Raw genomic sequence first — 16,455 nt, 5'->3', positions numbered from 1 at the left:
TTCACTCTGGAGAAAAGCCTTTTAACTGTGATCAGTGTGGTAAAAGGTTTATTTCACCAGCAAATCTAAAAACACACCTGACAGTTCATTCAGATGAGAAGCCTCATGTGTATTCGAACTGTGGAAAGAGTTTTTCAAATCTGGACAATTGTAAACTGCACCAGAAAATCCATAATGAAGTGAAAAATCATGTGTGTTGTGAGTGTACGAAGAGCTTTACTAGAGCTCGCGATCTGAAACAGCACCAAAGGATTCATACTGGAGAAAAACCTTACAGGTGCTCATATTGTGACAAGAGTTTCACTCAGTCTGGAAGCCTGAAAAGACATGAGCGAGTTCATTCTGGAGAGAAACCGTACCACTGTACTCAGTGTGGAAAGAGTTTCACTCAGTCAGTGACTCTTGTGACTCATATTAAAAAGCATTGTTCTGTGTCAGAGTGAGCAAATGTTTTCTACAGATTCAGTATTTCAAATAAATGCTGTGAGATTCAGATTCAGTAAACATGAGATTAGCGCAAATGATTAGTTTTGCTGTGAACAAGATTTGTGGAGGTTTTTTTTCCAGTTTTGTTGGAGAACAGCAAAAGTATTTAGTCACTTTAGTCTTACATTGATTTTTTTTTATGTAACAAAAATATGTAAAAAAAAAAAAAGATATTCATTTATAACTGCATTATTATTATATGCAACATAAAAGTTGTGTAGGCTCTGTATAATGATGTAAATAAAATTTCCATTTCACTGACATCTCTGATTATGTGGATTATATAGTATTTAGTTGTTCAGTAATCGATTTTATTTGTGTTGATCCTGTAGTTTGTCTCAGTCTGTTGACACACAATGAAATGAGCTTAATGTGCCAATTTACAGAAGATCTCAGACGTCATCATAATGAATGAGCTGAAAACAGGGAACTATTGGCTTTTCAGCAGCTCATTTGATGATAGTCTTTTTATCAGGAGAGATTATTCAGTGCAGATCAAATGAAAATAACGTAAAATACACAGATTAAAATCATTCTATCTTTGGAAAATCCTCATAAACCATAAAAACCCAACATATGTGTGTGTTACCAGGATTTTCCAGGTGGCAACAATACACTAAAATTTACAGCTCATTTAAATTTACAGTTTGCACGTGAAAGGTGTTTCCAGTTCACAGAATATGACTTTATCCAGCTTTTCATGGCTCAACAGTTTATCAGTAAAAGTTGGGAATATTTATATCTGTCACAGTCTTTAGCGGGTGTGCCCAGGATGGCCACCAGATGAATGAATGAATGATGCATTTATATAGCGCTTTATTGTGTATTGCTGTACACCCAAAGCGCTTCACAATCATGTGGGGTGGGGGGGGTCTCTCCTCAACCACCACCAGTGTGCAGCATCCACCTGGATGATGCGACGGCAGTCACAGTACAGCGGCGCCAGTGCACTCAACCACACACCAGATACAGGTGGAGAGGAGAGAGAGATAGAGCCAATCAAGTGGTTGGGGATTGTTAGGAGGCCATGATTGACAAAGGCCAGGGGAGCAATTTGGCCAGGACACCGGGGTTACACCCCTACTCTTTACGAGAAGTGCCATAAAAGATGACTGTGTTCCGTGAGCACATGGCTTGTGTTGTGTTTGTTTGTTGCCATGTGCTCTCTCCTGTCTATTGTCTGACCCCGCCCATCTTGTTACCCCATTATTGTTTAAGTTGCTCCACCTGTGTCTCCCTCGTTAGCCTCCTCGTTTGGTTTCCCATTTATTCTCCTGGTGTCTGTAATCCTGTGCTGGTCCGTCATTTCTCATTGTGTGTGTGTGTTATATCTGCATGTAGTGTAGTTCCTAGCCTGCCTGTCTGTTTTTCCCCCTCGGGGTGGTTTGCGTTTGTTTTTGTTTAATTTTATTATTAAAATAAAGAACCATTCATCCTGCACTTCATCTCCCCGCACGCACCGTGACAACATAATTCTTAGAACAAACTCCAGCAGCTGAAATCTGACACATACTATTTAGTTTATTAGGAGATTGATGACATGAGAGATTCAGAACCATCCAGAATAACACATGAAGACACTGAGGAACAAACAGGCTTTTGTCCATCGATAAGTATAATGATGATAAATGATTCAGAAATGCATTTAAATGATCATGACCCCGTACAGCAGTAACAAGTGAATGACCGAACTAAGCTTTGGCTCATCAAATATCTGACAATCACAGACTGATACCTGATCTCTGCTGTTTTCTGTTGTTAAATCAAGGTTCACATTCAGTTTTCACATTTATCCATCTGGAAATGATTGTAACTTAACATGTATATTCAAAGATGTCAAAATGAGCAAAGTCTATCAATTAGGTGTTTATGGCAAATATTTGAACATCTATATTGTTAAGGTAATTGCAGAGAGTTTTACTGCTGCATCAGGTCTCACATATCATATGCTCTGTCACTCTGGAGAAAAGCCATTTAGCTGTGATCAGTGTGGTAAAGATTTTATCTCATCAAAACGAAAAAAGTTAATTCAGATGAGAAACCTCTGTTCTTTCTATGGAAAGAGATTTTCACTGCAACACAATTTAAAACAGCACAACAAAATACATAATGACCAGAAAGCTCATGTGTGTTGTGAGTGTGAGAAAAGCTTCACTACAGCTAGATATCTGCAACTTCACCAAAGAATTCACACTGGAGAAAAACCTTACAAGTGCTCCTATTGTGATAAGAGTTTCACTCAGTCTGCACACATGAAAGTACACAAGCAAGTTCATTCTGGAGGGAAACCGTACCACTGTACTCAGTGTGGAGAGAGTTTTAAACATTCAAACTCTGTAGGGAATCATATGAAAAAGATTAGTCTGAAGTTGTCATGATTAGCAAAGTGTATCTATTCATCCAGTAAGTTAGACTCCAGGTGCTTTATTGGCATGACAAATATTTGTACCTTCATTGTCTAAGTATAGGTTAGTAGACAACATGATATGTTATAAGTCAATGTTTCCTGTTTGTTTAAAACTTGATTTCAGTGTGAGTACTTTTATTTTTAATATTTCCAGCACATTTTAACAATACCATCGTAATATTGATAACTGTATAACTATATTACATTGGAGATGCATCGCATTAGTAAGGCCGCTGTATGTTGAATGGTAAGGAAAATGTGCCTCGCTCTCACGCTCTTTCTGAGAATGTTTGTGTTGTTTCGTGGGCACAAATCATCAAAGAGGAGTTTCACAGGTCTGCAGGTCAGTGCTGTACAAATCGCTTTAAATTAGGCTAATCTGATAAAAGACGTTCACTTGATATTCATCGCTATATTAATCCGTCAGTGGTGCTGATGCAGGTTCTCCCCCCATTTTACGAGCCTCCTTCTTGCTGTTGGCTGAGTAGAAGTCATTCATTTTAGAAGTCATAGAATGTAAATTTTTATTACACTAATGAAGAAATGTAACAGGTTGAATTGTGTAAAAAGCATTAGACTATGTAGAAAATCTGTTGCACCTTGAAATAGACGCTTAATGATGTATATTTAATATGTCAAATGTTTGTAAAGTTAAGTAGTTTGAAAAAAAAAAGATTTTAGTATAACCTATATCAAAGTTAACCATGGTTTTATCGTAGTAAAAGTGTAGTAACCAGTTTTTTTGGCGTATTGTTTACCATTTGTATAACCAGTTTTACTACAAATACAATGGTTAAACTATGGTTAGTGTAGCAAAAATTAAGCATTAGCGTTAGTTCTGGCAGGTCACGTGAGTCAAGCTTGCATCGGCTGATTCTCAGCTGACCACATCTACCTATAGGAATACGACACCTATCACGGCATTCCTATATAAGCTCTATTCCGCATTATTCAGCAGTTTTTCAGCTTGCTCCGGAGCAAATTACCCTCCTCCATCCCCAGCTCCTCCTTTCGCCACAGTCAGGACTTGGCTTTCTGATATTCTTTGCTAATCAGACTCCTTTATCTTGAATAAAGTGTTACACTTAAATATCATTAAGTACATTAATAATATCTGCCTTGTTCTCTTCTGTTAACCCTAGGGGGGTATTATTGCTGCTCTCCCTGCTCATTCATGACAGGCTGCCCTAACCCAGAACAGAACCATACCGCCAAACCAAACTTTATGCTAAGTATCTATCGTTTTGACGATAGTGGTCCTGACAGAACCATGGTTAATTTGTAGTTACCATGGTTTAACTATAGTAACCATGTTTTTTTTTGTTTTATTTGTAGTAAAACCATGGTTAATTTTCGTAAAGGATTAACTTTTTATGCTTAAAGCTTATAAAAATGATCTCGCAGTTTAGTTGTTTCAATGATTTTTTTAAGTTGACACAACTTGCAGTTTCTGAATTTGTTTATTCAACTTAACATTAAGTTCTCACTGTCTCAACTGACGGAACTAGAGTATTTGCCCCCTCAACAAAAAAAAAATGTGTTGAATCAATTCAATAACGATGTCACGTTCTCAACATCACTTATCTCGAGAACTCGTGAAGACCGTTGCAGAGCAGACAGAAGACGTTAACTTCGTCAGTCATCTTGGTGAGGTCCTACACAAAGTTTGAAATTATTCTCAATCAACAAATTTAGTTAGTAAATATTTGTATTTATTGGTTTGATATGTGTACAATTAAGTATGTTATCTAAGAAGAGTACAAGTATGGTTTAAAATGTCGTATTTTCTAGTAATATGTGTGCCAGTGTTAGTTTCTCGGCACTTTGAAGCCTAAAAAATGCATGCGGTTCCACAGTATTTTCCACATAAATAATGAATATTCTCCCATACAGTACTGAGCTGAACTTATCTAGAGAATGATATAATACAATTTAGTATGTAGGCTATTTTATTTGAGCCCAGTGCTGCATTAGAGACCGTTAAAACAGAGTGTGAATCGGATCGAGCTCAACGGACATCTGTATGGATTCAAAACGGCGGGAATTTAAAAAAAATAAAAAATACAAAACTTCTTTAAACTTGACAGCGTCTGATAATCCCTAAAAGATGACCATCAGATACATTATACATTGATGAAAAATTAGGGAAAAATATAACTACTTGAACTATCCCTTTTATGCACGTCATAAGAGAAACACATTAGCACCTCATTTGATATTGCTGCTGAGCTGACATAACCTGGGATGAAGTTCTGAAGGCACAAACTCTTCTTTCAGTTTTCTGAAGTAGTTACTTTAGTGCTTCACTGGAGTCATAGTTATCTTAGAATAAGAATAGACCCAAAAAAATCAGCATCAGTGCCTATTTGGAATGGGCTCCATTTATTTCATTAGATCAGGAGCAAGAATACAGTGTTGAGAGTAAACAAAGACACCAATTTAAACCAATACATACTGTCAATGTGTCCATTCCATTTCTGATGGAATCTGAGAGCTGCATAGACAGCAATACAACTGAAGTGTTCCCAAGTCCAGAGACTTAGCAAGAAGATCTGTAAAATAATCCATGTGACATCAGTGCAGCTACGAGAATACTTTTTGTGTGCAAAAGAAAAAAAATTACGACTTTATTCAACAATTCAACAATCAAACAGTCTACTCCGCATCACCCTGGTGCCATTTTGTAGAATATCCGCTGGATGTAAACAACTTATGCTGTTCTGTGTCAGCTGTGTCACACGGATACGCTGTTTCCGACGTTGTTGTGATTTAATCTGAACGGAAACCGCATATCCGTGTGACGCAGCTGACACAGAACAGCATAAGTTGTTTATGATTTGGATATTCTCCAAAATGGCACCAGGGTGATGCGTAGGAGGCGAATTGTTCAATAAAGTCTTTTTTTTTTCTTTTGCGCACAAAAAGTATTCTCATAGCTTCGTAAAACTACGGTTGAACCACTGATGTCACATGGATTATTTTATAGATCTCCTTGCTATGTCTCTGGACTTGGGAACATTTCAGTTGTGTTGTTGTCTATGCAGGGTCAGACAGCTCTCAGATTCCATCAGAAATACCTTCATTTGTGTTCCGAAGATGAACGAAGGTCTTTACGGGTTTGAAACGACATGAGGGTGAGTAATGACAGAATTATAATTTTTGGGTGAACTAACCCTTTAAGTGTCTTACATTTCAGACACAATTTTGCCAACGGCAATTGTTCCAAACAAAGATCACAGTGCTGTTTTGTGTCTCTGAACAAGACACAGGACGGTGTTACCTCATTGAATGAATCAGCTTTATGAACAAATTGGTTGAATGAATGATTCAGTGACTCATTCATTACCACAGTCAAATGCTTCGTTCCTGAATGAACCAGCCGTTTGAATGAATCGTCTGAATCTCAATCACTCGTTTACAGTGACTTGCTGCCTCCTACTGGTGGTTTTAATTTCACATTTCAACTATTTTTTTATGTTTTAAATCAATATTTATTTAACGTTTTATGTTTAAAACAAAGCATTATTTATGCATTTGTAACTGCAGGTTAAATGAATCAATGTCACCGCTACATTAAACTGTGTAAATACATCTAAATGCCACTTCAGATGCAGATCCCAGAAAGGTTTTGTACCAGATGAAGTGGCTCTTATTCTATATTATAAAAGATCACTCTAAATTGTAATGTAGACACCTGCATTTTCTGTGAAACAATGTCTTTGTGAAAAGCGCTATACAAATAAATTTGAACTGAATTATGACAACCCAAAGATACAAAGTGGAAGAAAGAATTAAAAATGAATACAATCTTGCTGCTCAAACTGTGTATAAACATTTTTTTTATATTTATTTACTCCTTTTCCATTTTGCATTTGCTTGTACTTTTAACTTACAATAATTATGTTTAATATAAAAAATACCTTTCATACTTAAGTACACATACTTTAAAACTTTTACTCAAGTAAAATTCTAAACGTTTACTTCAACTTCTACCAAAGTCATTTTCTGGTAAGATATCTGTACTTTTACTTGAGTGTGGCTTTTAGGTACTTCATCCACCACATCTAATGTATTTCTTTCATTAGAAAGAGCTGTGAACTGAATCCATTAAGTCTTTTGTTGGCAGGTGACTGAGTTGACCAATGAATTCAGCGGTGAAAAAAAATACATAACCAAAGCATTATATGTAATGTATAATATATAATTGGTCTGAACAAAACCAGCAGACAGACTGAATGAAAACGCTAATTTATGCTATTTCAATGTCAAAAACATGACGAGTGCAGGAATGGTTTCTGTAGCCTTTAATAGTATTTTAATAATGATCTTTAACTGAGGGGTAAAAGATTAAAAACACACATCAACAGGTGATTATTACATAAAGTGTTGATCCTGTAGTTTGTCTCAGTCTGTTGACACACAATGAAATGAGCTTAATGTGCCAATTTACAGAAGATCTCAGACATCATCATAATGCATGAGGAGAAAACAGGGAACTATTGGCTTTTCAGCAGCTCATTTAAACATGACGGCTGTGTTTCTGTCAGACTATTAATTCACTAATTGTCAGTTACACTGTTTTGTCTTTGTTGTTTTGCACTATTCTCATTGTAATTGCTTTGACAATATGAATGTACAAATATTTGTCATGCCAATAAAGCACCTGGAAACTAACTTACTGGATGAATAGATGCACTTTGCTCATAATGACGACTTCAGACAAATCTTTTTCATATGATTCTCTACAGAATTTGAATGTTTAAAACTCTCTCCACACCATGATACGGCTTCTCTCCAGAATGAACTCGCTCGTGTTTTTTTAGGCTTCCAGACTGGTTGAAACTCTTGCCACAATATGAGCACTTGTAAGGTTTTTCTCCAGTATGAATCCTTTGGTGCTGTTTCAGATAGACAGCTGTAGTAAAGCTCTTCCCACACTGACAACACACATGATCTCTCACTTCATCATGTGTTTTCTGGTGCTGTTTATAACTGGCCAGCCGTGAAAACCTCTTTCCACAGTACGAACACACATGAGGCTTCTCATCTGAATGAACTGTCAGGTGTTTTTTTAGATTTGATGATGAAATAAACTTTTTACCACACTGATCACAGTTAAAAGGCTTTTCTCTAGAGTGAATGTGCAGATGATAACTGAGACCTGATGCTGCAGCAAAACTCTTTCCACACTGAGGGCATGTGTATGGTTTCTCTCCAGTGTGGATCCTCATGTGCTGTTTAAGGATTCCTTTTAGTCTGAAACTCTTTCCACACTGTGAGCAGGTGTGAAGCTGTTTGGCTTTTTTTCTTGAAGTTTTGACTTTACAACGTTCCTCCTCCACTTCATTCACCTCATGTCTTTGCTGTTTTACTTCCATCCAGTCTAAAATAAACAAATGATGTGGTTAGAATAAGTTAAAGTGAACCTGATTTTATAACAGAAACCAAAGGAGGTCACATATTTATCTGTGAGTATCAAGTATCAGATCCTTGATGTGCCAAAGATTAGTTCTGTCATTCCTTGTTAATAAAATTAAAATGTGGGTATGATCAGTTAGATGATGTAATAATGAAATAATTTAACATTCCTGTTGCTCATTATTTCACAGCCACTAAATCTTTTTAACAGAAGCGTTCATTTTTGTCAGCAGTCAACAATGAAGAATCAAGAATGGACACCAACCTGTTTGTTCCTCAGTATCTTCATGTTTTATTCTGGATGGTCCTGAAACACTCATGTCGTCAATCTCCTCTTTAACAAACTCCATCTTTACCATAGTATGTGTCAGATTTCAGCTGCTGCACCTGGAGTCTGCACCAGTCCTGTAGGATGATGTGAATGTTCCTCACCTTTTAACACAGTTAAAGCACAAACTCCGCCCACCACAGACTCTGAAGATTTCATTGGTCGTGTCAATCACGGTGACCACCTACACAACACTGAAACAAATCCAGTACAAACCGTGACCTTAGTATAGTTTTATTTTTTGTGTCAAATCAAACGAATTTCAGAAACTTCCCCAACTTTCATGTGGGATATGGGGCCAAATTACAGCGTGAAAAAAGACTTTAAAAATATGGCATCATCGATGTTTTATTTTTGCACAAAGATTGGTAATTCTATTAGTACAATCTGCTGACTTCAGCAATACTTGTTGCATTGTGACAGTTCAAGAATGCGAAAAGCACTTTTTATGTTTTTATTTTTCTCTGAAGTTTGCACTCCTGTATCTCAATAAGTATAAATATATCTCAATAACCTTTTAGGAGGTTAATGGTTCTTCTTAATGGTTCTTAACAAACATTTCTTTCAATATTCTCATTTTTAAGGCCATATATGGTTCAATTCCAGAATAATGGATATGTGCAATTGTTCAATTTTCAGTGTTGAGATTATGGTTCTTCACAATTTTTCCTTGATTCCTCATTTTTAAAGCCCTATATATTTCAATCCCAGCGATATGGGGATTGCAATGTGTCTCTATGAGTATATTGTTGAATTTTACTCATTTTCATACAGCTGCTACTTATTTACAGAGGAATGTCTGAGGAACAAATACTCTTGAAACTAGAAATGCATCTTCTTTTTTCTATCAAACCAAACCATATAGGACCTTAAAAATTAAGATATTAAAAGTAAAGTTTAAGAACCAGTTTATAAAAGGATACTGAGATATCTTTAATATTTCTTGAGTTACAGGCCTGCAAACTTCAGGAAAAAATACAACAGTTGCTTTTTCCCCAGTTTTTGAAGCATCACCTTTGGCATATAATGCAGCAAGCTTTGCTAAACTCAGCTGATTTTAATAGACCTTATCTGTGTAAAAATAAAATAATGATGCTGCCGTCTTTATAAAGTTATTTTTTACCCTTTAATTTAGCTTCTCTCTAAAATATTGATTACTCAATACATATTCATCCATGACATTTAATATTTTGGCATTCATCTTCATTTATGTATTTCTTTCATCAGAAAGAGCTGTGAACTGAATCCATGAAGTCTTTTGTTGGCAGCTGACTGAGGGATTGAGTTGAGTTGACCAAAAAAAAAACTTTATATATATTGTATAATATATAATTGGTCTGAACCAGATGATTTGTGCTACCCTGTCAGATTTTGCTATACCTCCCAATGAAGTAGGTAGCACAATGCGACAACAAAAAATGCTACCTCAGATTATGCTTTATTAACACCTACACCTACCCCAACCCTAAACATACCCTTACAGTAATGAAAATACAGTTATTATATGTTGTTTAGCATGTGAAAATTAATGCAATATTGATGTGCACATGCGCAGTATAGCCCTGTTAAGACTATCTGACGGGTATGATGAAATGTCAGGACACCGGCAGACATACTGAATGAAAATGCTAATTGTTGATCCTGTAGTTTGTCTCAGTCTGTTGACACACAATGAAATGAGCTTAATATGACTCGTGTGATAACTTTATGAGACAAAAGCTCATTCAGGGGCATTTTCCCCCTACATCTAGAATTGTAAGGGCTGTACTTGCCATCTTCGCGCTCTTGCAAACTGGATGCTCCGACTTGCCGTAGAGTCCTTGTAGCCATGAGAGGTGTGTCCATGTAGATGAGCAAATAAATCTGCATCTTAAGTGGCCTGTGGCGTTAACTTAACGTCGGTCGGCGTGTGGCGTTATTTTAACGCGTGGTGGCGTTATGAAAACGGCGTTTTAATATCGATACGGCGGTGGAAAGCGTGCGAATTATGACCCATATGGCTTTCCATACACTTCAATCTCCTGTACATGAAAACCTACAGGGAATATAATTAGGCTACATTAGATCATGTATCATTACATTGGCCATTTGATCCAAATAAGTGCATTATTAATTTATTTTTTAATTCACAAATGTGTGTAATGTTAATAAACGTGAGATATTAATTTTTCAAAAGCACAAATTCAATTGCAAACCTGATTAAATGAATGGGATTGTGTGTCTTTGTCGCTGCGTGTCGCTGCTGAACGCAGTACGCTTTTTTGCCAGCCTTGCAGGCTTGCTTTGGTTCTGTCATGTGATGGTTCCTGCGTTTGCAGCGAAGCTCTTAACAGCAAACAAGCAGACTAACCGCTTCTAAGACGAAAAACTCACACAGAAGAGACTGAAGCTGCTGGACTGCTGTCATGGGGTGCTGTTTCAGCGCCGGGAGCAACCAGGTAGAGAAGGTTTATTCAATATACACGCAAACAGCTATCAAATGCAACATAATGTGGCGTTTGTATCCGTGCAACAAGAATTACAGACAACACACATTTACTGTTGGTGTGTGTTATTAAAGAACAGACTACAACAATGCTACAAAACTACAACAATGTCTAATATCTTTACATGAGCCTACTTTTCTTATCAGAACAGTTTACTTCTGGTGCCATGATGAGTAGACATGTAAACTGTCACAAACTGAAAGTAAGTGTTGGGAACTTAGGCTTGTGTCTGTGTCTAGATGTGTCAGACCCCTAGATCTGACATGTGGTGTTTCAAAACTACAACAAACTTACTTTCTCCTAATATTTCACTTAGGTATTTTTATTATGCATATTTATTATTATTATTTTGTGTAACGATTAAAAATCCTTATACATGAATCACTAACAGTTGAAAAAAGTAATGGACAGTGTTACTTTTGAAAGTAATGCGTTACAATATTGCGTTACTCCCTAAAAAAGTAACTAATCGTGTTAGTTACATTTTATAGATTGCAACGCGTTTTCCTATATCTGGGCTTGCTTGTTTGTTTTTAATATACAATGTACAACTTTTGGCAAATGTAAAAGCCCTTTCATACCAAAAGTGAAATTAATAATCCTCAGGCTGAAGGAAATGTAAATTCACGTCTGTACAGTACTTTACTTTTACTTTTAGTCATTTAGCAGACGCTTTTATCCAAAGCGACTTACAAATAAGAAAAAGTAATTAAAAGCTAAAACTCTATAAATACTATATATATACACACACATTTAAGAAAATAAAAGAAATTAAATAAAAATGACAAATGCATACAACAACATTTCAAAACTAAAACATTTAAATGAAAACAAAAAAATTAAGCTAAAAGCAATTCAAACATACACAAATAAGAAAAAGTAATTAAAACTAAAAGCTAAAAGCTTTTAAGAAAATAAAAGAAATTAAATAAAAATGACAAATGCATACAACAACATTTCAAAACTAAAACATTTAAATGAAAAAAAAAAAATAAAGCTAAAAACAATTCAAAAATATTAAAAGAACAAAAGGTATAAGAGTATAATAATGATTCTAACATAACACTAAGCCAAACACCAAAAAACAACTACATATGTGTATGTACAGCCACACACATATACATATACATAAATACATTAAATATATATATATATATATATTATTTCATTTCCATTTTGTATGTTGAAGTACTGAAATAACTCAAAATAAATAAAAGTAAAACTTAATAAAAAGCCTATAAAACATAATAAAACTAATAAAATGACAACATTACTACAACTGTAACTAAAACTAAAATAGATAACTAATACAAATCAAAGTAGATTCATCAGTAATCCTAAAAAAATAACACTGAGGCAAACACACATGCTAAGATAACAACAACTTACTGACACATAGTAAGAACTAGATTATAAAAAACTGAAACAGAAGTGGAAAGAGGAGAGATAAAAAGCTATACTTATGTCCTTTGCCGGTGTCCTGCTCGGTGGAGTCGCACGGTAGAGGAGGTGGTCTTTACACTCTTCGGTCTTCACACGACCGCTTCCGCGGTAAACTAAGCTTCTTTTTAATTCGTAGAGCGCAGCTCAAACAAACCTTCAGCTGTGCTGCTGCTATTCTGGATTGCATGAAGAATAAGATGCAGGAGAAGAAAGTTCAACACTCTTCAGCAATAAAACAAGTTAACATTAAAATGATCATTTTTGCTGGTTGAACTGGATAATCGAAGGTCAGCAGCAAAGACACTGGTTAATAAAATGGGATTAAATACATAGTTAATTATTGCAGGTTTGCGTCATAGACTGTAAAAAAAAGACACACACAACACCTCTGCACTCCCGATTTCTCTCAACATGGGAACAGGAGAGCTGGCAGTCAATAAACAGGAAAACAAAGTAACTGGTATTACTTATTTAAAAAAGTAACTCCGATATTTTCTTGTAAATTAAAAGTAACTACGACCAGGATAACCCAAAGATTACTTTCTAGTAAAGTAATCTGATTACGTAACTCGCATTACGTGTAATGTGTTACCCCCCAACACTGGTAATGGAAAAGTATTTTTTGTATAAATCACTTTTGGGCAGGTTCATGTTTGGATATATGATGTAAGAAGTAATTTAGCCGATGATGTTAGACAGAGCAACTTGCAGTATATAATAACAGGTTTAGTTCACCGGGAGCAACCTGAGATTACATTTCAAATGAAATCAAATTGACTTCTTTTGCACGTTACTTCAGAAACTTGTGAACTCTGGCACATCTTTATTTTGTCATACTGCTTAGACAAATAGCTATTTAGTCATTGTTTTAGGCTACCATTGCCTCCTCAAAAGAGTGCACCGATGGTTTTTCAGGAGGTGTGATGATCATGCTTTTGAACAGCCTCCTTTTGGCTCTTTTGTGCAGGACGACCCAAAGAAGCCATTGATTCCTGACCCAAACTTAAACAAAATACCCACCAATGGCTCGGATCGAAACGCTGACAGCCTGCCGTCCAACCGCACAGATGAACAGGCCCTGCTCACGACCATCCTGCAGCGGACAGCCCTGTACGACACACACGTTACCTTTCACTGTGACCGTCGTGTCCTTTATTACACGTTTTTTTGCAGTTTGGCCTGTTCACTGTTGGTAGATTAAAACTCACTTTTCTTGTCCTTCTGGTTAGGAACATAATTGACGTGTCAGCTGTTATTTCTCAAGGCCTGGAGCAACATGAATACATGGACAGAGCCAGACAGTACAGGTGTGTTGCACTACTGAAATGCCATTGATGCCATGGTGTGACATCATAAACATGCAACACTAGCTGTGTAATGTCAAATTTTTCAAGATTTTAGCTTAAATTTTATATTAGTTTAAGGGACTGTTCACCCAAAAACTTTGTGATTATTTACTCACCCTCATGTCATTCCAAACCTGTATGATTTTCTTTCTTCAAGGATTCTGCGGATTGTTTCTTCCACACATTAAGGCCTAAAAAGGTCCTAAATCAGAGTCTTAAATTCATAGTTATCACAAAAGATGTTGCATGCACTGCAAAAAATTAATATCTTACTCAGTATTTTTTGTTTTCTCAATATCTAAACTTCCAATAAGCTTACTTGAGAAGCAAATTGAAGTCTTGTTTCCTGAGAAACTGAAATGAAAGTTTTTTGTGTGAATTTAATTTAAAAAATCTATTGAAGTTGTACTTTCAAACTTTGACATTTACATTTTGAAGCATTGTGTTCCATTCAATTAATTCCTTAAATTTTCATCAACGGTCTTAAGAAGTCCTAAATTTACTTTCATAATACCTGCAGAAACCCTGTTCTTCTGTGGAACATGAAAGAAGATATTTTGAAGAATGTGGGTAACCAATTCATTTCAGGTCCCATTGACTAGGTCCAATAGTATTTTTGTCCTTACTATGGAAGTCAATGAGACCCGAAAACCATTTCTTTACCAACATTCTTCAAAATATCTTATTTTGTGTTGTAATGACACAAGGGGGAGTAAATGATGACAGTTTTCATTTTTGGATGGACTATAAGTTCTGTAACTGCCCACCATTTGTTAACTTTTGCTTTGTAGTTCTTTATAAATGTCCATGCAGTGTGTGTATGTGTGTGTTTTAGAGCTGTATTAAGCTGAATCATATGTGTTTGTGTTAAAGCACGAAGCTGGAGGTGTTGAGCAGAACGCTGTCTCAGAAGAAGCCGGTTTCTCTCCCGTCACTGACCAGCCAACCTCACCAGGTGCTCGCCGCTGACCTGGTCTCCTACGCAGATGTACAGCAGGTCAGACTCGGTTTCATTGTGCACATGCGCTTGGCTGTTATTAAATGAACAGCTCACAATACATTAGACTGCTTTTGACATGCCAAAGTATATATGCATGAAGAATATGTTCAAAAGGGTGCATTTATTACAGTAAAGTTTTACAATTTAAAATAAGTGTTTTCTATATTGAATATATTTTCAAATGTAATTTATTGCTGTGATCTAAGCTGAATTTTCAGCATCATTACTCCAGTCTTCAGAGTCACATGATCTTCAGAAATCATTCTAATATGCTGATTTGCTGCTCAAGAAATAATTCTTATTATTATCAATGTTGAAAACAGTTGCTGGGTAAACCGTAATTGTTTTCAGGATTCTTTAATGAATAGAAAGTTCAAAGGAACAGCGTTTATTTGAAATAGAAGTCTTTTTCTTCAGTAACTGGATATCATAAAGTCACATTTTGTACATTTAATGCATCCTCGCTGATTAAAAGTATTAATTTCTTTCAAAAAAAGTAACAAAACATTTACTGTCCCCAACCTTTTGAACAGTAGTGTATATAAATAATAAAAACGAATTTTTAACAAATGATGCATTTGTTATCAGCTGATTTATTGGTCTGTCACTAGAAATAATGGGCATTATTCAGAATTTTGTTTGATTGATTGCATTTTTTCCCTCCTCAGGTGTCTAAGATCGCTGCGTATGCCTACAGCGCCATCTCACAAATCAAAGTAGATGCCAAGGAAGAGCTGGTGGTGCAGTTTGCTATACCATGATTTTTTTTTTCTCAGAAAGATGTTTCGTCAGCTGAACAATCGCTGTATTGTTAAACAACAGTACAATCCACTAAACGCACTGCACTTCAGTCCCTCACAGCCTTGTTTTCAGCGTGGCCTGTCTTACGATTAATCATACTATCAAATCTGAGTGTTTTGGACGGGGAAGTGGGTCTGAGTTGTTGCAGGGAATTTGTAGATTGTAAATTATGTTTTTGTGTCGATGCCTTTAATGTAGAGTGTAAAGTGATTCGAGTTGAATGATTACCTGACGTCCTTTCCTGACAGAGTTTGAAATGCCACACAATATGTTTGTGTAATTATTTATTTTGATTTTATATATTGATGCAAGCTCACAGACAGTGTGGCACAATTCGCTCTCTAGATCATGGCAAGGCACTTTTGTCTTTCTTTGAGATTTTTAAGGGGATAAAATGTGTTGTTTTCGGTTGCAGTTTACTATTAGTGCTCAAGTTTATTTGTTAGCTAAATGTGGAATTCTAATGATTTACAGAGATAACTCTTCTTAGGCTAGTACCAAAAATGTAATCTTAATAATCTGTTAATACTGGTTTTTGTTTAACAAAATTACGCATTAAAGACATTCAAAATTATAAAATGTTGTTTTTATTTTATTTTACTGAATGAGTGTAGTATACATTTAATGGTGGTAAGGACAATGAGAATATTTTGTTCATCCACTTGAATATACAGTCGTAAGTTCAAATTTGGTCCCTTATCGTGTTAAAAATCCAATACTCGCATCTCACCAACACAAGA

At 35.8% G+C, this 16,455-nt stretch overlaps 2 protein-coding genes and 1 pseudogene across 2 annotated transcripts in view; 2 read left to right on the top strand and 1 right to left on the bottom strand.

The window, feature by feature from the left end:
* The window catches only part of LOC107558823 (zinc finger protein 568-like), a 5,362-nt gene extending 2,498 nt beyond the window's left edge, over window positions 1-2,864 (top strand). The window contains exons 2-3 of the mRNA XM_016242509.1: window positions 85-381; window positions 2,398-2,864. Coding sequence (XP_016097995.1) covers window positions 85-381; window positions 2,398-2,864 — 764 coding nt within the window. The remainder of the gene's footprint in view (window positions 1-84; window positions 382-2,397) is intronic.
* A 4,730-nt stretch (window positions 2,865-7,594) lies between these two features.
* Window positions 7,595-8,703, bottom strand: LOC107558822 (gastrula zinc finger protein XlCGF7.1-like; annotated as a pseudogene).
* A 2,179-nt stretch (window positions 8,704-10,882) lies between these two features.
* LOC107558854 (ragulator complex protein LAMTOR1-like) lies at window positions 10,883-15,675 on the top strand. Its single transcript, XM_016242547.1, has 5 exons — window positions 10,883-11,077; window positions 13,536-13,678; window positions 13,798-13,875; window positions 14,788-14,911; window positions 15,583-15,675. Exons 1-5 carry the CDS (start codon window positions 11,045-11,047, stop codon window positions 15,673-15,675), a joined length of 471 nt encoding a protein of 156 aa, XP_016098033.1. The 5' UTR covers window positions 10,883-11,044.
* Window positions 15,676-16,455: the final 780 nt, after the last annotated feature.

Source organism: Sinocyclocheilus grahami, unplaced genomic scaffold, assembly GCF_001515645.1.
Source record: "Sinocyclocheilus grahami isolate Dianchi unplaced genomic scaffold, SAMN03320097.WGS_v1.1 scaffold661.1, whole genome shotgun sequence".
NCBI classification, from domain to species: Eukaryota; Metazoa; Chordata; class Actinopteri; order Cypriniformes; family Cyprinidae; genus Sinocyclocheilus; species Sinocyclocheilus grahami.
This window is presented reverse-complemented; position numbering and strand designations above follow the sequence as displayed.

Bases quoted from the DNA above. Each gene is read 5' to 3' on its own strand.
- LOC107558854 (XM_016242547.1), top strand. From the start codon at position 11,045: ATGGGGTGCTGTTTCAGCGCCGGGAGCAACCAG. The intron at 13,679-13,797 runs GTACGACACACA...CCTTCTGGTTAG, and splicing joins ATCCTGCAGCGGACAGCCCT to GAACATAATTGACGTGTCAG. The intron at 13,876-14,787 runs GTGTGTTGCACT...TTTGTGTTAAAG, and splicing joins GACAGAGCCAGACAGTACAG to CACGAAGCTGGAGGTGTTGA.